The following is a 25,935-nucleotide window of genomic DNA, read 5'->3' as shown; positions in this document are numbered from 1 at the left end:
AACTTTTGCCGAGCCAATTGGAGAGTTTCATCACCAGCACGTGGTAAAAACCACCAATGAGCGCTCAGCTCGAGATACCAGCGAGACGTTTCCCATCAAGCATTTCGCTTCCGCAGCCCGTGGAGAGGAACTAGGCTTGTTTGAGACAAGTAAGACCTGCGCAGACCTGCGCAGTTGCGATCAACGTCTTGCTAGTGCGTTGCATGATGGTTAGTCATTTTGTCCGACTTGCTCTGGAGGCCCGCCCACATGAGACTTTGAAATTTCGCGGGACAAAGACGCCCGCAGCCTTGAGAGCGAGGCGAGGCGAGTTGCCGCAGTTGCTCTCCACGGGCTGCGGAAGCGAAATGCTTGATGGGAAACGGCTCGCTGGTATCTCGAGCTGAGCGCTCATTGGTGGTTTTTTCCACGTGCTGGTGATGAAACTCTCCAATTGGCTGGCAAAATGTTGTTGTTGTTTTGTGTCAGTTTTACGTCGCCACTTCCATTCCCATTTGTCATCATTGTTCCACAATATTTATCATCATGAAATGAATATCTATATATTTTATACTTGCACTGCTTACCGTTTTCATACTTTATATATCTTAGCATATTCATACACACTGTTCATACTGCTCTCAGGCTGCTGTGTATATCTAGTGTATTCATAGCCCTCACTGTTTATTCATCATTCAATTCATTCTATATGTTATTCTGTAGATTGTGTACATTACTTTTCACTTCACTGCTTGTTGCACCTGGTTAGAAGCTAAACTGCATTTCGTTGTCTCAGTACCTGTAATATGTGCAATAACAATAAAGTTGAATCTAATCTGGAGCAGGAAAAAATGTATTTACTTAGTACATATCTGACATTAACGATTAAACACATGTGTGCATTCTTTATCAATGCAAACCGAGTCAAGCCGACTCCGGAGGTGGCGGTATGCACCTTAAAGTTGTTTGCAATCCGCCAAAAAACCGAGAGAAGAAGAAGAAGACGAAGCCGACTCCGAGCATGGACTCCGAGCTGTCCGACTTCAGGCGAGCTTTTTGAGACCTCCCCCGGCTGCGATCGGCTATTCTCATCTACTTTCGAGGCGAGCCGCAACGCGTCTCAAACAAGCCTACTGCGCCGCCTCGCCTCGCTCTCAAGTCTGCGGGCGTCTTTGTCCCGCGAGATTTCAACGTCTCATGTAGGCGAGCCTCCAGAGCAAGTCGGACAAAATGACTAACCATCATGCAACGCACTAGCAAGACGTTGATCAGGTCTGCGCAGGTCTCGCTTGTCTCAAACAAGCCTTCTGATAACTTCAGCTCAGGTAATAGAGAGGCGAAGTCGCTCCCCTTCCGGGTGCCTCCATGGGACCTTATTTTGGGAAAATTATACATTGAAGTCAATGGGGAGAGAGATTATCTTTCGATCCCGTTTGAATTGTGCCACGAATTACACATATGATGTTTGTCAATCTTAAACAATAATTTCCATGTAAAAAAAAGTCACAGTTTGTCGTAAAACTGTTGAAATATAAGACTATGAAAAATACGCAACTAGAAAGACTACAAATCCCAGATCCCATTCTGGGTCGCGTAAGTGATGTCATAGGCGATAATGCTCCAAGTGGTTGCGACTCGCAATTAAAGCAAAGAAGAAGAAGATGTCATAACTGATTTATTCCCTCCAATAAATATAAGAGATTGCTCAAATAAATTTACTTTTACAAGACGCCTGTGTGCTTTGTACCAGGTTGTAATCACAACAGTAATCATACCTCATGCTCGTTCTATCGCTTCCCATCTGATGAAAGGACCAGGAGTCGCTGGATCAAACATATCAGGTAATATACATGTTGTGCATGGAACATAGTCAAGTTAGCTACCTAGCTAGTAGCGAGCACGTTAGTTAGCATTACATTACATAGCCGTGTCATTTTTATTAGCCTTAACATGAAGTAAACCAAATGTTAAACAGTAAGAGTAGTCATGATGGTAAGTATTTCGTGAAACATTTGAAGAGTAGCCTACTGCCCCCTCCATCGGGTGCTAAGGGGGCGATCTTTTCTACTTAATCATATCTGCACAAATGGTTAACATTGAACATTAAAAAGATCAGGCAGTTCAGGGAGAGTCGAAGGAAGGCAGGAAGGCAGCTTTGCATGACATTCTTCTGGACGTGTTTCATTGTGATAATAGTGAGGGTGAGTCAATCTGTTTGTTGGCAAGACAGTAGTTGAGTGATTACTGAGAGAAAATTACTCAAAGTTTTGTTTCTTTAAAGTGTTGTTACTGACCTTTTTCTCTTTTATTTTCTTTACCTCACCTGTAACTCTGCTGAGACCTTGAGGAACATGCACACTGGACTGACCTGCTCTGGCAACCTGATTTCCACTGTACGTATTTGGTTATGGTATATTATTTATGACATTACATTACATGTCACTTGTTAGACGCTTTTATCCAAAGCGACTTACATTCTCAATACTGTGGGCAATCCCCACAGGAGCAATTTGGGGTGAAGTGTCTTGCCCAGGGACACAACGACATGCTGACTGCAGTGGGGTTTGAACCTGTGACCCCCTGATCCGAATGCCAACACACAACCCACTGCGCCACACGCCTCCGTGTTTATTTATATACATCAAAGGCACAATGCACCCCCCAGAGCTGCACCCCACATAGACACACATGTATTGAGTGTGATATTTTGCATAGGTCATGTGATCATCTTTACACGCTTGAAAACTGTAGGAGCGGCAACTTGTTTTGAAAATTGAATTTTTAATATCCGATAATAAAGTTGATCTGTTTTCTTTATTCTTCTCTCTTCCAGCTCCATCCATCACCATTCTCTGTTCCTGCAGGTCCTGCTTGCTAATCAATGCTCATATTTTGTAAACAATTACAAATAAAGTCAATGTATGACATGAAGTTGTGCTTCATTCTGAGTCAATAATAAATTAATTCTGCCTTCAACTGCACAATGATTGTGGACTGCACCGACATCCATGTAGCTGCCCCCCAGTAAGATGAACCAAGCAAAGTTGACATACTCAACATACAGCTGTGCTCTTAAGTTTACATGAAGAATTTGTGAAATATTGGTAATTATTTGGAAAAAATGACATGAAAAACTTGTTTTAAAAAACTTGTTTTATTTGGGAACAGTGGTCAGTTGAAGCCATTTATCACTACATATGTGTCACACATAAAAGGCCAAACACACTGTTTGGCATTTTAAGAGCTCTGTCTTACTTCCTCGCTCTTGGTCCTCTTCTACCTGGAAATAAAGACAAAAAAAACACACACAACCTGAATGTTAAAAGTGCTCCACAAGATAAATAGAAGAGTGCAGACTGTTTAAACTATGGGTAGGGGGACTATTTGGCAAGTTTAAATGATTATTAGTAATTAATATCATTTTCTCATTATAGACGAGCAGACAAGGAGCCAGATGAGAAATGCAGAATATGCAGCTGCCATTTTCCACATGGAAAAGACAAAGGGCCAAGTTTATTTGAGTGGACAAAAGAGAAAGGGAGCTTAGCTGTAAATCAGTCCACCGACCACAGCTACACCAAAGGGCCTGAGTCTGCAGGCACTGACCCCGAACTCTCCAGCGTGCAGTCCATCCATTGTGTATTTCGCTGGATGGAAAGTGGAGGGCATCCTGCTGGCAGACCAGGTCTTAATAATGAAAACATTTGATCGACAAAAAAAAAGGATGGTCAGGATCTAGACTCAGTGTGTAGTTTATTAATTAAATCAACGCTCTCTACATTAGGAAAACACATACCAGTGTACCAGAGGGAGTCACACACAGCTGTGCCTAGATAACCAAACAAATTGACAAGATAACCAAAATCCTTGAATCTACACACAGCAAATAAACTCAAATGACACAACGAGATGTAAAAGGAGATCACACATACAGTATAGTCGATATAAAACTGGCCGCTTCAATCTGAAGAGCAACTAAAACAAAACACGGGAGTGTACCTTGTTCTTGTGAACACTGTTATCCACAGCATACAGAGACCACAAAGTTCTTAACGAGAAAACTAGTTGCTAAAACAAAACACGTTAGTGTACCTTGTTAGTTAATGTTAGCTAGCTGACATTAACGTTACACATTGCACTCATGTTACTCACCGAAACCTTGTAAAGCCGGTCCCGCATGCTGGCTCTTACAGAACCAACTAACTCCCCTTTCGTGTATGTACAGCTCTCAAGATGCCCAGACTTGTAGTGATTTTTGCCTCATTCTGAAAGAAAGAGGTGAAATGTGCTAACGTGACAGCCATCTTTGTGATGGTGACGCGTATTGTGCGAGACCAGAGACATGTAGTTCACAGAGCGGCTTCATACAAAAAATGTGTTACTTCACAGTTTTATGACTTACAACATTTTCTTTTAAATTGACAAACATCATATGTGTAATTCGTGTCACAATTCAAACGGGATTGAAAGATACGTTTTCTCTCCCCTTTGACTTCAATACATAATTTTTCCGAAATAAGGTCCCATGGAGCTCGACCGGAAGTGGAGGGACTTCGCCTCTCTATAGTGTGGCGAAGTCACAGCCATCTACTTCCGCCCCATGGGACCTTATTTCTGAAAAATTATGTATTGAAGTCAATGGAGAGAGAAAACGTATCTTTGGATCCCGTTTGAGTTGTGACACGAATTACACATATGATGTTTTTCAATCTTAAAAAATCATTTTCATGTCAAAAAAGACTGAAAAATACGCAACTAGAAAGACTACAAATCCCAGAGTCGCGTACATTAACGTTACACATTACACTCGTGTTACTCACCAAAACCTTGTAAAGCCGGTCCCGCATAGATTAGAGTAACAAATGCGTCACTTCCGGGCAAAAATAACGGCTCCGCCCACTTTGGGGGGAAAACAACGCTGTCAGTTGAACGGCGGTCAATACAAATTCTGAAGTTTTTGCCAATCCGATCATAAATGTAAGAAAACCGGAGATTTTTGGATCTTCAAAGAGCCCGATTCCAATGGCCAGACAGGCAAACAATTGCATTAAGCCATTAGAAATCGACGATCGGGCTCGATATATGGTTACATATAGCAGTAGGCTATCGATTTTCATAGATGAGAGTAACATCTACGTGACTTTACGGCCCCGCCCACTTTTGGGGGAAACAACGCTGTCATTTGAATGGTGATCGAGCCTGAAGCCACAGAGCTCTTCTGTTACTGTCCTTTCTTCTTAGAGGAAGTAATGAAACACTGAACTCTTGATTATTTTTTATGTTTGAGGTGCAATAAACGACACAGCAGCTTTTTGGCATGTTAAAACTATTATGTTCCGCCTCGCTCATGAGAGCAACAGCTGGAGAAATTACAGGCTCGACTACTGATTTTAATTTAACCATATATCGAGACCTATTGTCGATTTCCAATGATCAAATGTAATTGTTTTCCTGACTGACCATCGTAATCGCGCTCTTTGAAGATCCAAAAATCCACGGTTTTCAAAAAAATGTGATCGGATAGGCAAAAACTTCAGAATTTGTATTGACCGCCGTTCAACTGACAGCGTTGGTTTCCCCCAAAAGTGGGCTGGGCCGTAATTTTTGCCCGGAAGTGACGTAGGTGTTACTCTCATCTACGCTGGCTCTTACGGAACCGACTAACTCCCCTTTTGTGTATGTACAGTTCTCAACATGGCCAGACTTGTTGTGATTTTCACCTATTTTAATACTTTTCACTTCATTCTGAAAGAAAGAGGTGAAATGTGCTAACGTGACGGCCATATTGGTGTTGGTTACGTATGCAAGACCAGAGATGTAGTTCATTGAGTGATTCACACAAAATAAAGTGTTACTTCACAGTTTTACGACACATTTTAATTTTTTTTTACTTGCAAAATTATCTTTTAAATTGACAAACATCATATGTGTAATTCGTGGCACAATTCAAACGGGATCGAAAGATAATCTTTCTCTCCCCATTGACTTCAATACATACTTTTTCCGAAATAAGGTCCCATGAAGCTCCCCCGGAAAGGGAAGGACTTCGCCTTTCTATGTAATGTTTACACAGTTAACTTTAGTCTAAGTTATCTTAGTGGGTCTCAAACGGTTTGGTCACCATATATGGAAACAAATATTTCCAAGGCACACTTTTATATGATTGTAATGTTCCAAAATAGGAGTCGGAAACAGGCCTCAAGTTCTTAATAGCTCCTTTGGTAGCATACAGGTTCATAGGTTGCAGGTTGCAGGTTCAACGTCACACAGCACCCTATACAGGGTCTCTACGTTATTATTATATCTAATGGGGCAAAAAAGTATTTAGTCAGCCACCAATTGTGCAAGTTCTCCCACTTAAAAAGACGAGAGAGGCCTGTAATTTTCATCCTAGGTATACCTCAACTATGAGAGACAGAATGAGAAAAAAAAATCCAGAAAATCACATTGTCTGATTTTTAAAGAATTTATTTGGTGGAAAATAAGTATTTGGTCAAAAACAAAAGTTCATCTCAATACTTTGTTATATACCCTTTGTTGGCAATGACAGAGGTCAAACGTTTTCTGTAAGTCTTCACAAGATTTTCAGACACTGTTGCTGGTATTTTGGCCCATTCCTCCATGCAGATCTCCTCTAGAGCAGTGATGTTTTGGGGCTGTCGCTGGGCAACACGGACTTTCAACTCCCTCCAAAGATTTTCTATGAGGTTGAGATCTGGAGACTGGCTAGGCCACTCCAGGACCTTACGAAGCCACTCCTTCGTTGCCCAGGCGGTGTGTTTGGGATCATTGTCATGCTGAAAGACCCAGCCACGTTTAATCTTCAATGCCCTTGCTGATGGAAGGTGGTTGTCACTCAAAATCTCACGATACATAGCGCCATTCATTCTTTCCTTTCCACGGATCAGTCGTCCTGGTCCCTTTGCAGAAAAACAGCCCCAAAGCATGATGTTTCCACCCCCATGTTTCACAGTAGGTATGGTGTTCTTTGGATGCAACTCAGCATTCTTTCTCCTCCAAACACGTCTAGTTGAGTTTTTACCAAAAGTTCTATTTTGGTTTAATCTGACCATATGACATTATCCCAATTCTCTTCTGGATCATCTAAATGCTCTCTAGCTAACTTCAGACGGGCCTGGACATGTACTGGCTTAAGCAGGGGGACACGTCTGGCACTGCAGGATTTGAGTCCCTGGCGGCGTAGTGTGTTACTGATGGTAGCCTTTGTTACTTTGGTCCCAGCTCTCTGCAGGTCATTGACTAGGTCCCCCCGTGTGGTTCTGGGATTTTTGCTCACCGTTCTTGTGATCATTTTGACCCCACGGGGTGAGATCTTGCGTGGAGCCCCAGATCAAGGGGGATTATCAGTGGTCTTGTATGTCTTCCATTTTCTAATAATTTCTCCCACAGTTGATTTCTTCACACCAAGCTGCTTACCTATTGCAGATGCAGTCTTCCCCGCCTGGTGCAGGTCTACAATTTTGTTTCTGGTGTCCTTTGACAGCTCTTTGGTCTTGGCCATAGTGGAGTTTGGAGTGTGACTGTTTGAGGTTGTGGACAGGTGTCTTTTATACTGATAACGAGTTCAAACAAGTGCCATTAATACAGTTAACGCGTGGAGGACAGAGGAGGCTCTTAAAGAAGAAGTTACAGGTCTGTGAGAGCCAGACATCTTGTTTGTTTGTAGGTGACCAAATACTTATTTTACCGAGGAATTTACCAATTAATTCATTAAAAATCCTACAATGTGATTTCCTGGATTCTTTCCCCCCATTTTGTCTCTCATAGTTGAAGTGTACCTAGGATGAACATTACAGGCCTCTCTCATCTTTTTAAGCGGGAGAACTTGCACAATTGGTGGCTGACTAAATACTTTTTTGGCCCACTGTATTTAAAAAAATCGAAGGAATGTAAAACATCGATGAAATCATTACAATTCATACCATTGGACATACAAAAAATACTGTTTAAAAAAGGAGTAAATAGTTAAATATGCACAAAGATAAATAAAAAAAAGTATTATTCATATTCTTATCATTTTTTTATTATTGAAATGTATAGTTAAGTTTCATATGGGTGTTGACAGATGTATCCATAGATTTAGTTAATTTTGCCCTCAAAGTGCACAATATTGATGCATTTAACTTCCCGGGGGCCTCCGGACACCCCTAGAGGATGTGAGGTCCACCTCTCCTTAAAACATATTCACATGGATAGGATACTAAATCAATTTGCACACTTTTTATATAGTAAGTTACCTTTGTACCTCAGCAGGAGGGAGTTAGTTAAGTGATCAGTGAAGGACGTGTATATACTATGAAGCAGCTGTGTCCAGCATTTACTGTAAGAATCACACACATGTATTCAATAATGCAGACTTAATAAACGACCATTCTTTGCTGATTCTGGCTGGAGTGTTAATTGACAGTTAGATAAGCTTAAAAAACGATACATTAACGATACATTTGAAACACTAGGCGATGCGATACGATTCACCCCTGTTGCGATACAGTTCGATACGATTTGATTCAATATTATGCGATTCGGTGCGATACGATGCGATTCAACACAAAAATAATGATACTTCAATATGGTACGACACAGGATTTTTGTTTTATTCCTTATATGCAGCAAATCATACATTAACAAAAAAGTGCTTTACATATTTGGTAATGCACATCCCATCATGCCGTTTATTTTTTTACCTTTAAAAGCTCTCCAGAGTACAGTACAATTGTATAACACCTCACAGTTAAACAATGTAAGGATGCATTGCTCATGATTAACAATGTGCAAATAACAGCTACCATAGTGCAATGCCCATACAGCTGCCAGACTGATGTGCTTAACACTCATTCATAGGCTAACTCACCAGTGAGCAGAAAGCAGTGGGTTCTATATGAACAATAAAGAATACAAATAACCTTTCACAAACAGGTATTTCATAACTGCTTACAGTAAGGAAGACAAAACTAAACACCACTCTCTCTGACAGAACACTTCACTGAGTGATTTAACTCATATGTCTAACTTTCAGGTTTCTCTTTTCAGCCGCAGACCCCATGTCGCCTCTTTATGTGCGTCGCTAAGTTCCTCGTACTACTTGTGTACTTTAAAGCGGCTCGGCATCGTTAACAATTTGCGAGCGATTTTTCAAATTGACCGTCTGTAGTATATAGTGCCGCGCACATATACCATCAGGACTTTACTGATGGGGTGCGGCTGCGGAGTGATACTGTGTGTATGCAAGCCCGCATCTAGGACGGATCTATGTATCATGGCTGTAGACCTGTTAAGTAATAAAGATACCTCATACAAAGGTCTACGGATACCTTATTACTCTCCATGACCTGCGGTCAACTATATAGCATAAAGGACTATTACACCGTCTTTCTTGAACAATCCGAAGTGTTGCCAAACGTTTGATTTGTAGGTATTTTTCGGTGCGCTGTGTTTCTCTTTCTCCTCAACTTCCGGGTGTGTTGATAACTGAGACTCTCTGCCTCCGTAGTGGCGAAGCAAATATCAAAGATAGTCTCTGTTTAGCGTTGACAAGATGAGGGGATTTTATATTAATTAATCGGTTTTTTACCGATGCAAAGACGCTACGCAATCGATGCATCGCGAGTTCAACCCGGTTCAACCCAAACTGTAGCCGATGTGCACTCTTTCAACCGGTGCACTCGCATCTTGAACGTTTATGCCGGTGCACCGACGCGAATTGGTGAATCTTAACATCTCTAACGTGCACGCATGCGGAATTTATAGAATTAGCAATACACTTTGTCACTTTAAACATGTGACTGACTCTGTATAACCATTTTTTCCCTACTCTTATGATTTTCTTTCATCCTATCTAAAAGATAAAAAAACATGAGTTCATTGTTTTAACAAGATTTTTCACGATAAAATAAAATACATGAATCCTGTAAACATTTTTAGTATAGTATTCTTATTTGTTTTATTCCCTGACATGCAACATTATCTGTGTTTCTGTTACAGATGTCTACTCAAAAAGTGTGCCAGACTTGCAAACAGAAAATAGGAGTAGCCAGCAGGAAATGCAGGCAATGTGGTGCCAACCAACCCTACAAGGAGAAACTATTAAAGCAAAAGGAAAAGGTTGCACAGGAGTGGAAGGCCACGCAGCAAAAAAACCACAGTGTCAACAAAGTTTATGACTCAACAAATCTACTGGTAAGTTTTTTTTTCTTGCAGATGTCAGTTGTCATAAAATAGTGTGTAAATAATCCCTGATCTTAATCTTTTTATACAAATTGTTAAATTACTTAATTGATGTATACTTTCCAACAGTCGCCCTCATTTACTTTTTTTTAAAGAATCCTAATTTCTTAATTAAGTTTATGGGAGGAGTACAGACTAGTGCATGATTACTGCACTTCATGTAATGTGTTAAGCACAATTGTTGTCACCGTTGTATTTAAATCTGTAAAGGCATAACACATTTTTTCAAACTGATGTTAGATAGTGTTTGTACTTGCAGACGCCCAGTTTTAGTAAAACATTATTTCTTAACCAGAAGTAACATAGTTCAGGCCAGTGGGAATTCCTAGAATCAGAGCTTCAACGTAAAACATTTCTAATTATATCTTACAAAAGAAACTGCATTTTAGTGTTTTATTTTGGACCTTCATGGTATGGGAAACACAGAATTATGTGACTATGGTTTCCAAAAGTAAAATAAATGGAATATCATACACATTTTGAATAAATGGTAAAACCAAGAATGTCACAGAATCAAATGTAAAGATCTAAATAATAAATAAATAAAAATACAAAAGGTTTGGGCTGAATATAGATAGTTTAACATTGGCTCAACTCTGCCCAAATATTAATATAGTGCTTGAAAGACAATCAAGACCTGGAAAGAGTTTGTGTAAAGAGGCCCTTAAAAGCACTTTAATTTAGCTTACCAGAGTCTCTGACTTTGAGCCGTGTTCGACTAGTCATTTAAAAATTCACCTGTAACACCAGCTTTACATCTGAAGTGCTTTAGTCAACAATACTTTCAGTTAATGCAGAACTTTGAACCTGAAATGACAATGGTTATAGCTTGCTGACATGTTTCAAAGCTAAATGTAGCTTATTCAGATATCTGAATGTGAGTTAAATAGACCCATATAAAAATAACCATGCCCATGTAAAAACAACTCAAAAAGTGAACCTGAGCTTGTGTGAGAACATGTTTTTTTTTACAGTTATTTTTTAGGGGCTCCCCTAAAAGGGGTCTAACATCACACCTGGTTAATTGTGGGGTGCCTTCCTCAATGTGCACTTGTATCACATCAGTGCATTTTTAACTTATGCAAAAATATATGGAGTAATAATAGCTTTAGGTGTGTGAAAATGTTTAGAGCTGTTATGTACACAATATTTCTTGTTTTGTTGTGTCCATTGTGTTCCAGCTCCACAAATGGAAACTTCTTGAGCGGCATCCCATCCTCCTTCTTGCCAAGAGAGGCACAAATGGTTTTGCGGCCGATTGCCTCTGTCCATGGCAAATCGAGACAGAAGATGGTAACAATGCACTTGTTACCATAAAGAAGATTTACGAAAACCTTCTTAATGGTAAAGTATAAAAATCCGCATGCTATATTTTAAGCCAAAAGTCATTCAGCAATTTATCTGTTAACATTTTTTGTAAATTAATTGCTCAGTTATTTGGTTTTAAATGTAAAAAAAATGTTTTGATTCACTGTTTACCAAGTAGTAAAAATATGTCGTTTTGTCAGTTAAAGGTCCCATGTCATGCTTTTCCGGTTATTACCCGTCCTCTTGTGAGTTATGTAGCTTTTTCTGCATGTAAACGGTCTGCAGAGTCACAAACCCTCAAAGTACAGCCTGTAGCGAGTACAACTCTAACACAGAAAAGACCTGTCTATGCTGCCTCGTTCTTTTTCCATTGACGTAACGGCTCACACATACACATACTCACTGAGCCTTATATTTTCTCAGCCGCGGATCTCCTCTCTCTCACTCACTCACACACACACACACACACACACACACACACACACACACACACACACACACACACACACACACACACACACACACACACACACACACACACACACACACACACACACACACACACACACACACACACACACACACACACACACACACACACACACACAGTCTGGCTGTGAGTGTGTGTGTGTGTGTGTGTGCTCAGGCTGAGTTTTGCGCTGTCTCGCTGTCTCGCTGTCTCGCAGACCCCACGCAGCAACCAGGAAACAGCACCAGTAATACAGCTCACACTGTCCGCTCCTCGAGCCTCAAAGGGCGGAGCAGCGAGCCCCGCAACGTCCCGCCAACACGGTCCCCCAGACAGCATTCTCATCTGTTTGTCATTACTGGTGTCATTTTCTGGTTGCTAACAAACGCCATTGTAACACATAAACACTGATGTTCCGCTGTAACGGTGGTGGACTCATCAGAACAGAGTGGGCGAGCTGACCAATCAGAGCACAGTGGGCTCACAGGGAGGGGGACAGGAGCTCCAACAAGGCGTGTAGGACAGAGAGAGAATACACATACTATACAGAGATGTGGGTTTGGAAAATTGAGCAATGTAAATATATTCTAGTAGACCACAACAATGGAATTATGATTAGTAAAAATGGCCATGACATGGGACCTTTAACTGTTCAGGGCTCAACGCTAACTTTTAAAAGTGGTTGCCAGGCTGGCAACCAGGCATCAGCTTTTGGTTGACAAAACTGAAAATACGGTTGCCATTTTTAGACACCTTATATTTTATATAATTAAGATACTATACAGTTATACATCAACTTAATAATGAACATGTGACACAAAAGAATGTTCAAATGCTTTACAATAAGTAATTAACACAATTAATTGAAACTTAAGTGGTAGTAAACTTGTCCACCCTCAATTGCTGGTATACTAAATACCAGTAGTGCGGTTGTTCTTCACAGATCCCTCACAAATGAATTGAGCAAGTCACTGGTTTCTTGGTCATCCGTTGTCTCCCTTTCAAATGTGGGTTTTCCTGACCTTTGTGCTGACCCCCACCATAGATCCATTGGCCCTTCAGCATTGAAGTCTTGGATTGGCCAGACTAATACATTTCTAATGTTAAATAAATGAAAACCACTCACAGTTAAGAATTAGATATTAATTATTAATGCTGTAAATTACCTTTTGATATTTCTAACTATATTTAAAATCTGTTTCATTTTTATAGAAGTGATTATAATTTAATGCCAATATTTTGCTATGGTAAAGTTTCGTTTTGCACTTTTATTTTGGTAGTAATAAGATCGGGACTCTTATTTTGAAGGTACTTGTAACGGAAGTGAATGGACAACATTCCTCTTTGCTTTTCGTTCGGGTTCATCTTGCGCTTCATCAGTTGAATCACTTTGAACATTCGTTTGAGAAGTTGAAGTGTTGGCCGAACTTTTTACCCCACAGTCAAACAACGTAATTTGCTTCGCCATTTTGTGTAAAACAAACACACGGCGCACCGCGCACGCGAGTAAATGTGCATCGTTTTCTGGCTCCGTAATCACACCAATGCACGCGCAACTTAAGTATCAGGTTCCGACTGGTCACAACAATAATTAAATATCACTCTTAATACAACAAATAATTAACATTTATCTATTTTGGATTGCACATTTAGCTGTTTGCTGTCCTTATTTCTTTACGTTAAAAACTGGTTGCCACTGATGGCAACCAAAGGCCAAGAAGTGGTTGAAATTGTTTCTGAATGGTTGCCAATGGCAATCTGGCAACCGTTACTGTCAAGCCCTGCTGTTATAGAGAAGGATGTGAGAATCTAATTATGACATGTTTTTACTGAAAGGATTACTCAAAACGATAATCAATTATAGAAACAGCTTGCCAATCATTTTAAAGTTGACAATGAATCAACTAATAATCACCCTTACTTGTGGGACTATGTTTTTCATAAAAGCTTAGCAGCACAACTATTGGTGGATTGCTGCACTGGTTTTCTCATCCTAACATTGAAGTCTTAAATGCTTGATTCATAAAAAACAATCAATATTTGTAGTTTCATTTTTAGGTGTAGTTACTCAGATTATAAATGTGGAGGATTACACTTGGTCATTTATTCACCATGTGTACATTTTTTTTCTTCTCAAAAGGGACTTTGGCAGTTGAACCAGCAACAAGAGTGGGGGAGATTCCACCACTAGAAATGGAGGATCCTTCAGCCACACAGGCAGAAATGGCCGCAGACCCAGGATCAGATTCCTTGTCTGTACCTCTCCTTACCACAGAGACTGACACTGTGTTCACTCCCATCCTCACTCCTGTGTCCTCCGGCCTGACTCCTCCTGTGTCCTCCGGTCAATCTCCTCCTGTGTCCTCCGGCCTGACTCCAGCTCTGTCCTTCGGCTTGACTCCTCCTGTGTCCTCCGGCCTGACTCCAGCTCTGTCCTTCGGCCAATCTCCTCGTGTGTCCTCCGGCCTGACTCCAGCTCTGTCCTTCGGCTTGACTCCTCCTGTGTCCTTCGGCCTGACTCCAGCTCTGTCCTTCGGCCTGACTCCTCCTGTGTCCTTTGGCCTGACTCCTCCTGTGTCCTTCGGCCTGACTCCTCCTGTGTCCTCCGGCAAATCTCCTCCTGTGTCCTCCGGCCTGACTCCAGCTCTGTCCTTCGGCTTGACTCCTCCTGTGTCCTCCGGCCAATCTCCTCGTGTGTCCTCCAGCCTAACTCCAGCTCTGTCCTTCGGCCTGACTCCTCCTGTGTCCTCCGGCCTGACTCCTACTGTGTCCTCAGTGTCTTCCTCACAGAAAAGAAGACCAACAAGGAATAAAGTGGCAATTAATGGTATGTGCGGGTTAATTAGTAATTATCTTATTTACATAGACTGAAAACTGTGTTTGATTTTGCACATTGAATTAGTTAATACAAAACAATCATGGGTACAATTAGAATACGCCACCTTTTGTTTTGTTTAGACTTTGCAGTATCAAAAGTCTCAGTGCCATTTCGAACAGTTTAATTGAGCACAATGTGATGTTAGGCAATGTTTAGGAGGTTATTGCTGAGCTTCAACTTATTACCATCTTTTAATTCCTTGCAGAATGTCCCATTCATCAAGGGTCAGCCACTTTCCCCTGCAAAAAAGTACTGAGGGAAAGAATCAGGGAGGTTTGTTTTAGAAAATATTTAAAAAAAATATATAAATAAACAATGACAATAATGCTTCCATGGAACCAAGTTTTATCTTATCTTATTGGATTTTCGTATGCTTTGTTTAAAAGGAGTGTTTCAGTCTTAAGCATGACTGCTAATGTAAATATTGAAATTACAGTAACAATAATTTATTATTCATTTAAGGTTGAGGTACTTGTGTAATGCTTCATGTTGTCGCATTAATGCGTCATGTCCAGCCATTTATTTTTATATTACATTTTTTCTTGTAATCATTTGTACGTGAATTCCTATTCTTGGCAGTGACATTTAAAAATAATAATAGTTACCCATCTCTTATAATTTTTGAATCATAAATCTATCGAATCATAAATCTATCGATTAGATTTATGATTTGAAAATTATAAAAGTAGGGTAGACATGTGGAGATTATCCGGCTGAACAAAACGTGATCCGTCTCTTAACTGTGTGTCAACCACAGACCTTACAGTATTTCGAGCTATTTTCCAAAATCCTATGGAGAAATTGCATTGCTTTTTTGTCTAAGGAACCGGAAGAAGTTTACTTCCGGGTTTAAGGACGCGTCACTGCGGTTCTCTATGGCCCTGCCTGAGCACAACTTAAGTCCTCTGTAAGATGTCAACTTTTGTACACAGAACAATATCTAAAAGTCCTGTTAGTGGTCCTGTTCATTGTCCTGTTCGTTGTCCTCGTCACCGTCCTCATCACCATCCTGTTCGTTGTCCTCATCACCGTCTTCAATGTATTCCTCCATCATGAGAAAAGACGAGTCCGTGCCAATACAGGTGTAGGTGCTGGTGACTCTGCTCAGTTTCTGCTCCAGAAGGTATCGATGGTGTAAAAGACAGCAGTGCAGTCCCCTGTACCCCTCTTCTGTTATATCGCTTGGAGAAACTAAAATAAAAAAGACAAAATGACAGTCTATGTAAGGAAACTTTTAATTAGCATTGATGTTGGTTCCATATAATAATAATAATAATAATAATAATAATAGTATTCCAAAATATTAAACTGTTGGTAAAAATGCTATTGACTGTGTTACAGTCCTTCATATGGTTGAGTTAATCGTACTATTATTTCAAATTATCATTTGATTTCACTGAACTTTTTGTATTTACATGTATGACATTTGAAGAAATTTTTTTTAGTTTACCTGTCTTTCTTTACTCAGGGCCATACCGAGGTGTTGGTGATGTGGCAACCTTACTCTGGATGGTATGTATCTAATCTGAAGTTTCCTTCAGTGTAGCTGATGGGGCTAGCGGAACAGGGGCCAAAAAATAATCTTACCAACCAACTTCATCAACCCTGAGATCACTAACTTAAACATTTTGGGTTCCTCAGCAGTAAATGAAATGTAGTTGATCACATGGGGGTGGGGAGCCATGTCACTAAATTTTAAATTATTTTGTGTGCAGTCTTGAAAACGAGCCACAACTTTGCGCGTGCACGCATGCGGAACTTATAGAATTAGCAATACACCCCTGGTTATGATGATTTTAGTATTAGTTCTGTGATGATGGAGCATCAACTTTTGGATCAACCAGATATTGACAGATTAGGGTTGTCACTTTAAACATGTGACTGACTCTGTATAACCATTTTTTCCCTACTCTTATGATTTTCTTTCATCCTATCTAAAAGATAAAAAACATGAGTTCATTGTTTTAACAAGATTTTTCACGATAAAATAAAATACATGAATCCTGTAAACATTTTTAGTATAGTATTCTTCTTTTTTTTTTATTCCCTGACATGCAACATTATCTGTGATTCTGTTACAGACGCCTACTCAAAAAGTGTGCCAGACTTGCAAACAGAAAATAGGAGTAGCCAGCAGGAAATGCAGGCAATGTGGTGCCAACCAACCCTATAAGGAGAAACTATCAAAGCAAAAGGAAAAGGTTGCACGGGAGTGGAAGGCCACGCAGCAAAAAAACCACAGTGTCAACAAAGTTTATGACTCAACAAATCTACTGGTAAGTTTTTTTTTCTTGCAGATGTCAGTTGTCATAAAATAGTGTGTAAATAATCCCTGATCTTAATCTTTTTATACAAATTGTTAAATTACTTAATTGATGTATATTTTCCAACAGTCGCCCTCATTTACTTTTTTTAAAGAATCCTAATTTCTTAATTAAGTTTATGGGAGGAGTACAGACTAGTGCATGATTACTGCACTTCATGTAATATGTTAAGCACAATTGTTGTCACCGTTGTATTTAAATCTGTAAAGGCATAACACATTTTTTCAAACTGATGTTGGATAGTGTTTGTACTTGCAGACGCCCAGTTTTAGTAAAACATTATTTCTTAACCAGAAGTAACATAGTTCAGGCCAGTGGCGATTCCTAGAATCAGAGCTTCAACGTACATTTTTTCTAATTATATCTTACAAAATAAACTGCATTTTAGTGTTTTATTTTGGACCTTCATGGTATGGCAAACACAGAATTATGTGACTATGGTTTCCAAAGGTAAAATAAATGAAATATCATACACATTTTGAATAAATGGTAAAACCAAGAATGTCACAGAATCAAATGTAAATAACTAAATAATAAATTAAAAATAAATAAATAAAGATACAAAATGTTTGGGCTGACTAATACTATAGATAGTTTAACATTGGCTCAACTCTGCCCAAAACCAGCCCATATTAAAGTGCTTGAAAAAAAGAAAGACAATCAAGACTGGAAAGAGTTTGTATTAATAAAGAGGCCCTTAAAAGCACTTTAAGCCGACTTTGAGCCGTGTTCGACCAGTCATTTAAAAATTCACCTGTAACACCAGAGGCCTGTACTACGAAGCAGGATTTTCGCTTAGCGGCTAACTTCAGGGAAAACTCGGGGTTTCCGGTCCTACGACGCTGGTTATTTTTTTAGCGGGCTAGATCTCCATGGTAACTTATGCTGAGCGGCTAACCTGCCCCGGAGCAGGTTAGGTTGCAGGCTAAGAGATCAACTCAGTGAAAGCACCGCCTGCTGACCAATCAGAGCTCAGTGTGCAGAGTTTAAAGCGATCAAGTCATATTACAGGAGAAAGGAAATACAGAAAAGCTGCCGTTGCAGGAAAGACGGCCGGCAAAAATCAACTGACTGTGTGAACGTGAACATTAATAGAATATCACCTCCCATCTTCAGAGCAATCTGACTATTATAATATTAGCGTTAAGAAAGCTTACTTAAATATCTGCCACAACATAAGTAACCGGATCAAAGTAACATTACGTACAGTCCGCGGCACGGTGAGTGCAGACGTCGATGTGTCCCATTATCATTCATATCACTTCATAATGTATCATATATTTCCTTATCTGAGTCAGCTGAGCCGTATCTGGCCGTGCAACACTCAGTGTCACATAATGTATGCAGAAGTATTATTTTAAGCAACACATTAAGTTGACGAAACACTCGAGTCAAATGTAATTAAAAATCAGATCGTGTTTTAGACGGAGCAGTGATATCATAAACCTGTTAATGTACGCATTCAAACACCTTTTCTTTTACCAGCTGTATTCACCTTGCAGGTGCAGCTATGTGGCTTTTATCCTGGATAAAGTGTTTAAGTCATGGATGTTTAAAGTTCAACTTCTTCATATGTGACTAATATTAAAGTTGACTTTTCATTCAGTACATTTGTGATTGGTCGAATGCTCCAAATACCACCCCTTTCATGTGAACGCGCACCTAACTAGATAGGACACGGCTGGCTTGAGCGATCCACTTGATAACCAGCGTCGTAGTACCATTTAGCGAGAGCGCGTATGTTTTGGATTAGGCCAACCGGCTAACTCAAACATATCCAGGTTATGTTGAACCGGCTTCGTAGTACAAGCCTCTGAAGTGCTTTAGTCATCAATACTTTGAGTTAATGCAGAACTTTGAACCTGAAATGACATAGGTTATAGCTTGCTGACTTGTTTCAAAGCTAAATGTAGCTTATTCAGATATCTGAATGTGAGAGTTAAATAGACCCATATAAAAATAACCATGCTCATGTAAAAAAAACTCAAAAAGTGAACCTGAGCTTGTTTGTTTGTTTTTTTCATGGTGTTTTTTTTTTATAGTTATTTTTTAAGGGGTCTAACATCACACCTGGTTAATTGTGGGGTGCCTTCCTCAATGTGCACTTGTATCACATCAGTGCATTTTTCCTCCAAAATAAATGGAGTAATAATAGCTTTAGGTGTGTGAAAATGTTTAGAGCTGTTATGTAAACAATATTTCTTGTTTTGTTGTGTCCATTGTGTTCCAGCTCCACAAATGGAAAATGCTTGAGCGGCATCGCATCCTCCTTCTTGCCAAGAGAGGCACAAATGGTTTTGCGGCCGATTGCCTCTGTCCATGGCAAATTGAGACAGAAGATGGTAAAAATGCACTCTTAACCTGTAACAAAGGTAACTTAAATTGCCCAAAACCTTAAAATCTGGTTAAAAATGTTCAACCCTTTTCAATTCTGTCTGTTGGCAGAATTACATTCAGTATGTCTTGAGATTCAACATTAGTATGCAGTTCAGGGTGGTCAGGAAGGGTTTTACTGTTTCCATAGATGTGCCTGTCCCAGTGAGACTATAAAGACTTGATAGGGCAACATCATACAGACCTTTCAATATAATTATTTCAAACTGATTTGCTGAGAAACAAATATTGTTTCTAGGTAATGTAACAATAAATACCATTTTGTCGATAGAGATCGTGTTTCTTTCTTCGGAGGGAATAAATCATTTAATCAATTTCTCTCTGGAGCTCCTCCTGGCTACTTTGGGCTCCATGTTTCTCCTGAAAACAGAAACAACAAGGCGTAATCATAAAACATGAAGCCAAATGTTTGGAAAGATGGAACCAAATCTATACCACAGTGATCATATAACATACCAGTGGCTGCCCATTGCTTGACCTCCAACATCCACTGCTCCGTGTCCTCCAGGGAGATGTTCAGCTCTTGCTTGAGACAAGATTGTCCACTTCAGTTTGTGCTCTCTGTGTAGTCTGGTTAGAATGTTTAAAAGGAAAAAGTGAATATGCATTCCAGTTGGTTGAGAAGGTTGTTTTTATACACCGTCTCCTTATATATATATATTATTTTTTTTTAACTGAATTCCTTAATGCACATTAACTGACCAGACAACAACATGAAATGCTAAACACCTTCTCTTCAAGGTTGGCAAGTGTCACCTTAGTGTTCCCTTTTCTTTTTTTTTAAAGATCAAGCGGGATTAACATTATTATTATTATACATAAATTCAGATGAATAAACCTATAGTGCTTTATTAAAAACAAACAGAACAGAGATTCTCTTGGCAGAACAGCGTGGCAGCACCAACATAATGAAATGATTGCAGAATACATTTAATTCAACAACATGTAGCTAAGGATGGTGTTAAATTACTACAACAAGAAACTACAATATTCTTAATGTACATTTTGAAATGCAGTATGGACTTCTTACTTTGACAAATCTCTTTGCCAGTGTCTTGTGGAGATTCTCTACCTTCCTGTGGTTCCATTGCATAGCCAGCACGGTTATCATATCTGCTCTAGCTGTAAACACAAAAACATGAAAATTCATATCAGCTTTACAATGTGGCACTGCTTAAAACTATTTGTTTTCCTACCAACCTGATTTGGTCATGTATTTTGTTGTCAGAGCTGCCCTTGAGAGGAAGCTGTTAACCTGTTCCACTTCGTCGCCGACAGTATTTCCAGCACCTTCCAGGCTTCTGCCACCCCACTTCACCTGCTCAGAATCATAAACAATAAGATCTAGATATTTAGTTATATATATTATCATTTCTTGTACTGTACATCTTTAGTTAACATCAGTATCAGGAGCAATTTCAGAAAGTTGAAATGTTCTGAGATTGACTTATGCTTTGAACTACAATGTCACAACTGCAGTTATTTGAAGCTCTGTTCAATCATTATTTCTACAGTGCAGATATATTTGCTAAAAAAACACAATGGGATTTGTAAGCCTATCCTTGTGACAGTCTGTTTTGTAACAATTTTGTCAACATTTGTAATTATTACAGTTATTCCACAGGCTTGCATAGAATATACTAACTACATGATATTCTTATGTGCACTACAATTTCTAAAACATTTGAATCTAGTGACACAAATGTTTAACTTGCATACTGTACCTCGCATTTGCCTGTGTGGGCCTTGGCGTGCATTACAGAGAGAAAAGGTTTCATCTCTGTAAGTGGTTGGAGCTCAGGGAACTTCGCTGCCATCTTCTCTAAATAAGACCAGTACCTGTCATGACAAAATCAATTAGCTTTTCCAGTTGCATGATGGTAGTAAAAAGATAAACCAGGTCCTTAAAATTACCAGTAAAATCCTTGTAACCAACAACAGCATTTATCCAAATGAATGCTTTTTTGCTTTATATCTACTGGATGTGCAAGAATGAAATAGATAACATGTTTGACACAAACACTTCAAATGTTGCAATAGTTATAACTACCTGCAGGCGACCTCCATATAAAAGAATGTTGCATTCGCAACTTCAGCCAGCTCCTTCTGCAGGAACATTGGGTAGACATATATTTCACCCCGGTAGTGATTTAGGCCTTGTAGCAAGATGCCATGTCTGCACACAGCTATTTGCAGGCCTTCCTCATCCACCTTGGCGCTGGATTTGAGTGAGGTTTCTCTGCAAGCTGTGAATGTTGCCGGTCCACAAACATCACGGCCACTTTTCTGAAATAGACACAATTTGTTACATTTAACCCTGTGCTAAGTAAAATAAATAAAGCGTTAGTGGGTTGAATAGATTCTTACACTCGTCATTTGGCTCCTGATTTTGTCGACAAAGGCAGACACTTAACTGTCCTGGGCAATGAACAGTCCATCAAATAGAGACGGTTCATCTGTCCTGCCAAATTCGAGAAAGAAATTGTAAGCAACATTATCATACATACATAAGTTTGATTGTGTCCTCTATTTAATGGCCAATTTGCTTTTGCTATCAATTTTTCATAAATGTGGAAAAGGTCTTTGTGAATTTGATCTGTAATTCTGTGTAAAGCCTTTTGTCACCATTATTTAACATTAGTGAAAAGTGTACTGACTTCTTGTAAAAAGGTACAAATAAAAGTACATCCTTTAAATTGCTGGGCATGGAATAGGGCAGAGGAAGGCAGAAAAAAAAGTTATATCCAAAGCTGGTTCTCAACCGAGCTCCAACATATCCAACTAACGTCAACCATTTAACATTTTAAAGTTGAGTTAACTTTACACAGCAGCTTATTACGACCTATACTGTAGCTGTCCTCCTCCAAAAAACAATAGTTTTTGGAGGAGGACAGCTATAGGTCGTAATAAGCCGCTATGCATGGGGACCCCTTGAGGGGGTTACCCGACATCACGTTGCAGTAAATTAAAGGGTGTTTCATGTTGTCGTTGCTGTGGACCTTCTTAATCTACCTTCTTTGGCGGCCCCCTTCTGGTCCGGGGGCCCCAAGCAGTTGCCCGCCTTGCTTGTTCACAAGGTGCGCCCCTGCTAATTTGTTTTCAGTACAGCAAAGCTACTCATGGCCACAACCTTTATCGACCTTTACATCTATTTGCAGTAAGGCATCAAAGCTGTAGGCTGATCTGTGCACAGCCAGCTGTTTAATACCAGTAGCACATCCACATTCACAAAGTCACATTCACCTCCTGAGACGGGCCGAGGATGGAGACCACACAATATATTTAGTGAACTCAGAGCAACCATAGGGAGACATTTTGCTTCATAATTATATGTAAAGATTGTGGGCCAATGTCTGTCATGGCCCATTTGTTCATCTATCAAGAACCTAAAGTGTAAGCAACTCTTAAAAAGGCCTATAAGGGACGGTAAAGGTCAAAGCTTCTCTGAATAAATACCATGACACAAAAAAAAGAAGCAACACAATTGTTAATCCCAGCTGAAGACAGGAGAAATTATTGTATTTTAATTTTGGCATAAAATGACGGCATTTGTTAATCAAGTTGATTCAAAGAGGTACATCTGAGGAATCTAAAGAGTCTACAGTTGGAAAATTAGTTGTCACAAAATGGAAATGCACATAAAAAAAATCATACGACTGACAGTTGGCTTTAAATAAATATTTCAGTCTCAAAATGATACTGTGTCAGAACTCAACCCCTGTTACCTTGAGTTTGTGATAAACAAATAAAAAGTATTTATCAACTGAAGTTCTCAAACAGACAGATAGCATTAGACTGTTATCTGAAAGTATTTTGAATAATAAAGTTTAAGCACAAATGTATGTGTTCGGGAAGAAGTGAGTTTATGACTGGATAAATCAGACTTGGATTATACTGCCTTACAGTAGTTGTTTGAGAGTTTGTCTGTTAAATGCAACCACCCCCTATCAACTTAATTTAGTCCAGAAATGTCTCTATTTTTGGATTCATTAGGGAGGCATGAGAGAAAAACTAAGTTTTTTCACAAATCCAAGGCAACACTGGGTGAGGAGTTCATATGGATATGATCGTTTTGAGGATGAAGAACTCGTTTAAGACATAAAGCCTATTAAACTCAAAGACATGCAGATTTTAGGCTGCTGCGGAGTAAATAGATTGCTGTGGGATTGTGCTTTCACTTGCTGAAAGGAATCACACATCCATCTATCACATGAAGCGTAGAGAAAGAGAGCCGGTCAGACAGAGTGAGTAAGAGTGGGTTCAGTGACGTAGTGGAGCTATAAATACAGTTTTCCAAAGGCCATATTGACATGCAGGTGCACATTTATCTGGGAGTCTGGCTCTAGTTTATGAGGTCTTCTTCACCACTGTACCCTGGCGGATGTGATGTTATCAACCGCTTGCCCCCTCCTCCCTCCTACACACACACACACACACACACACACACCCCCCCCACCCTCCAAAGGAAGTAATATGTAAACGGCACAAATAATTGTTTCTGGCTCCCACATTGAACATTGAAGGGAGGGCTTAATAAATAAATAGTCTATATAATAACTCCAACAATCATGACGATGGCAATAATAACAGATATACAAGTTGCAAAGGGGAGGAGTAATTTAAAGGACCCCTGGTCCTGGAAGTAAAAAGGGACATTTGTTTTCTTTGAAGACATGGACATCAGTAGCTCCTGGTTGAATCATGTATACAAAAGATGAGTAAAAACATAAAAAATATGGGGTTCTTTGATAAAAAGAACGTGAGAAGAGACTGTGCACATAAATATTTTCAGGAGGAAATCAACTACAAATCCCAAAGAGACATCAAGAAACTAATATTGACAGTATTTCAATTTTAATTCTGGGTAAGGTAGGTTAATTTTGAACTATGGTACAGTTTAGGAGCCCAAGAGTAACAACTAAGTAAGCTTTTAGATTTTGCCTATTAGTCTACAGCAGGGGTTCTCAAAGTGCGGCCCGCGGGCCAATGGCGGCCCTCGGAAATGTTTCTGGCGGCCCGCGATAGTTAATGTGACACGCTGAAATGCATGCGTTATATTTTAATCCTCCATGGTTCGTATCTAGTAAGAATTAGAATGGAATTTAAGAATGGTAAAACTGCGCCTCCTGGGTTGTCATTCCTAAATTATGAATGACAGCTTGTGGAAAGTTTGCTAGACTACTGGTTGCATGGCAACTAGGCATCTCGCGAGTTGCGGTTAAGCGGAAAATCTGTTGTAAGTTATCAGAATCAGAAACGGGAGTTAGCTAGCGATTTTAGCTAGTCACTGTCTGTAGATAACCCAACTTTGTGTCCTCTGCAAGTTCTTAATGTATACTGTATGTATAATTGGTTAGTACAATAAAGAAAGGATTTGTTTTGGAATTATTTTGTGTTCCGTTTTTTCTTGGGCGGCCCTCAATCCAATATTGGGTACCTAAATTGGCCCTCACTCATCAAAACTTTGAGAACCCCTGGTCTACAGCCTACAGTGAGATGAATTCTAAAAACAGTTCGGTAACATCCTTGCTATTGACAAAATTAGCATAACAATGTTTAGAAGCTAAATGTTTACGATCTCTGTAAAGTGTGTTAGCATGCTACCATTCGCTACAAGATACCGATGGGGTATACTGTATCTTCAATGTTGCAGGTATTTGGTCATAAAACGATGTATGGCCTAATAAAAGTTTGTGCGTGATGGTGCTAGATTTCATTTCAATCTTTATTTCGAACAGATTAAAAAAAATAACAAATGAAAAATAACAAATGTGAAAAACAGAATACCGTATTGTTAAAATACAGTATTTATCCACATTCATGATAATATTTATATATTCAACAAAAACAGTCTTCATATTAATAATAAATCATGTGTCCGAAAGGGAGCAGGAGGAAGCAAATGCTTATTAATTCCCACGCCTTACTTGATCAATGATTGTCCTTTAAATCATAATCATTATGCAAGTGGTGATAGATGATTATCTTAATGGGAATTGAGATAATTTAATCAGGAATTTCAACTAGTGATGTATCTGTATTGTCATTTTGACATCGCAAAACATGTTAATGAAAACTATAGGCAAACAATACCAAGGTTGCAGAGTTATTTTCTGAAATAAGTTTTTAATGCCTGCAGCTTCTACTGCTGTGGCTCCAACAGTGTTTTCTCTCCCACTCTGGCATGTCTTCATGCCTTATGCTGCAAGGAAGCATATGGCTATGTGCTGACTGCTGACATTGTAATTATATACCCCCCTCATCTTTTATTTCACCCACAGCTTTGATGTGTTGACTTGCATATACCATGAGGAGTATTTATGTTGCAAGTGGATGTC

At 39.4% G+C, this 25,935-nt stretch overlaps 2 protein-coding genes and 1 long non-coding RNA gene across 9 annotated transcripts; 2 read left to right on the top strand and 1 right to left on the bottom strand.

Annotated features, from left to right (window-relative positions):
• The first annotated feature begins 9,231 nt into the window (after positions 1-9,231).
• Positions 9,232-16,418, top strand: LOC117545242 (mucin-2-like). Of its 6 annotated transcripts, none has more exons than XM_034214970.1 (5): positions 9,232-9,270; positions 9,982-10,176; positions 11,406-11,568; positions 14,142-14,828; positions 16,348-16,418. In XM_034214970.1, the coding sequence occupies exons 1-5, from the start codon at positions 9,250-9,252 to the stop codon at positions 16,401-16,403; spliced, it is 1,122 nt and encodes a 373-aa protein (XP_034070861.1). In that variant the 5' UTR covers positions 9,232-9,249; the 3' UTR covers positions 16,404-16,418. The 6 variants fall into 6 exon arrangements, with proteins under 6 accessions (XP_034070861.1, XP_034070863.1, XP_034070865.1 ...); XM_034214972.1 differs by having other exon boundaries at positions 9,247-9,299; XM_034214974.1 differs by having other exon boundaries at positions 9,257-9,275.
• On the bottom strand, positions 14,658-22,065 carry LOC117545244. Of its 2 annotated transcripts, XR_004568795.1 has the most exons (10): positions 21,965-22,065; positions 21,648-21,883; positions 21,322-21,436; positions 20,798-20,915; positions 20,628-20,719; positions 20,054-20,167; positions 19,855-19,957; positions 16,330-16,434; positions 15,065-16,070; positions 14,658-14,780 (listed from the first exon to the last, which is right to left on the bottom strand). XR_004568795.1 is itself a non-coding variant. In XM_034214975.1 (9 exons), exons 1-6 carry the CDS (start codon positions 21,971-21,973, stop codon positions 20,114-20,116), a joined length of 624 nt encoding a protein of 207 aa, XP_034070866.1. In that variant the 5' UTR covers positions 21,974-22,065; the 3' UTR covers positions 14,658-14,780; positions 15,065-16,070; positions 19,855-19,957; positions 20,054-20,113. The 2 variants fall into 2 exon arrangements, 1 of the variants encoding a protein (XP_034070866.1); XM_034214975.1 differs by lacking the exon at positions 16,330-16,434.
• Positions 16,966-24,985, top strand: LOC117545245. The gene is made up of 2 exons (XR_004568796.1): positions 16,966-17,155; positions 19,434-24,985. It is a non-coding gene; the product is annotated as an uncharacterized LOC117545245 (long non-coding RNA).
• Positions 24,986-25,935: the final 950 nt, after the last annotated feature.

Source organism: Gymnodraco acuticeps, unplaced genomic scaffold, assembly GCF_902827175.1.
Source record: "Gymnodraco acuticeps unplaced genomic scaffold, fGymAcu1.1, whole genome shotgun sequence".
Taxonomy (NCBI): Eukaryota; Metazoa; Chordata; class Actinopteri; order Perciformes; family Bathydraconidae; genus Gymnodraco; species Gymnodraco acuticeps.
Note: the sequence above shows the minus strand (reverse complement) of the source record. Positions and strands in the feature narration are given on the sequence as shown.

What these genes read in the sequence shown, in the direction of transcription:
- LOC117545242 (XM_034214969.1), top strand. Translation starts at nt 9,680, where the DNA reads ATGCCGGTGCACCGACGCGAATTG. An exon ending in ATGACTCAACAAATCTACTG is followed by an intron (nt 10,177 to 11,405) that starts GTAAGTTTTTTT and finishes ATTGTGTTCCAG; the next exon opens with CTCCACAAATGGAAACTTCT. An exon ending in GAATAAAGTGGCAATTAATG is followed by an intron (nt 14,829 to 16,347) that starts GTATGTGCGGGT and finishes TTCTTTACTCAG; the next exon opens with GGCCATACCGAGGTGTTGGT.
- LOC117545244 (XM_034214975.1), bottom strand. An exon ending in TATATGGAGGTCGCCTGCAG is followed by an intron (nt 21,437 to 21,647) that starts GTAGTTATAACT and finishes TTGTCATGACAG; the next exon opens with GTACTGGTCTTATTTAGAGA. An exon ending in AAAATACATGACCAAATCAG is followed by an intron (nt 20,720 to 20,797) that starts GTTGGTAGGAAA and finishes TTGTGTTTACAG; the next exon opens with CTAGAGCAGATATGATAACC.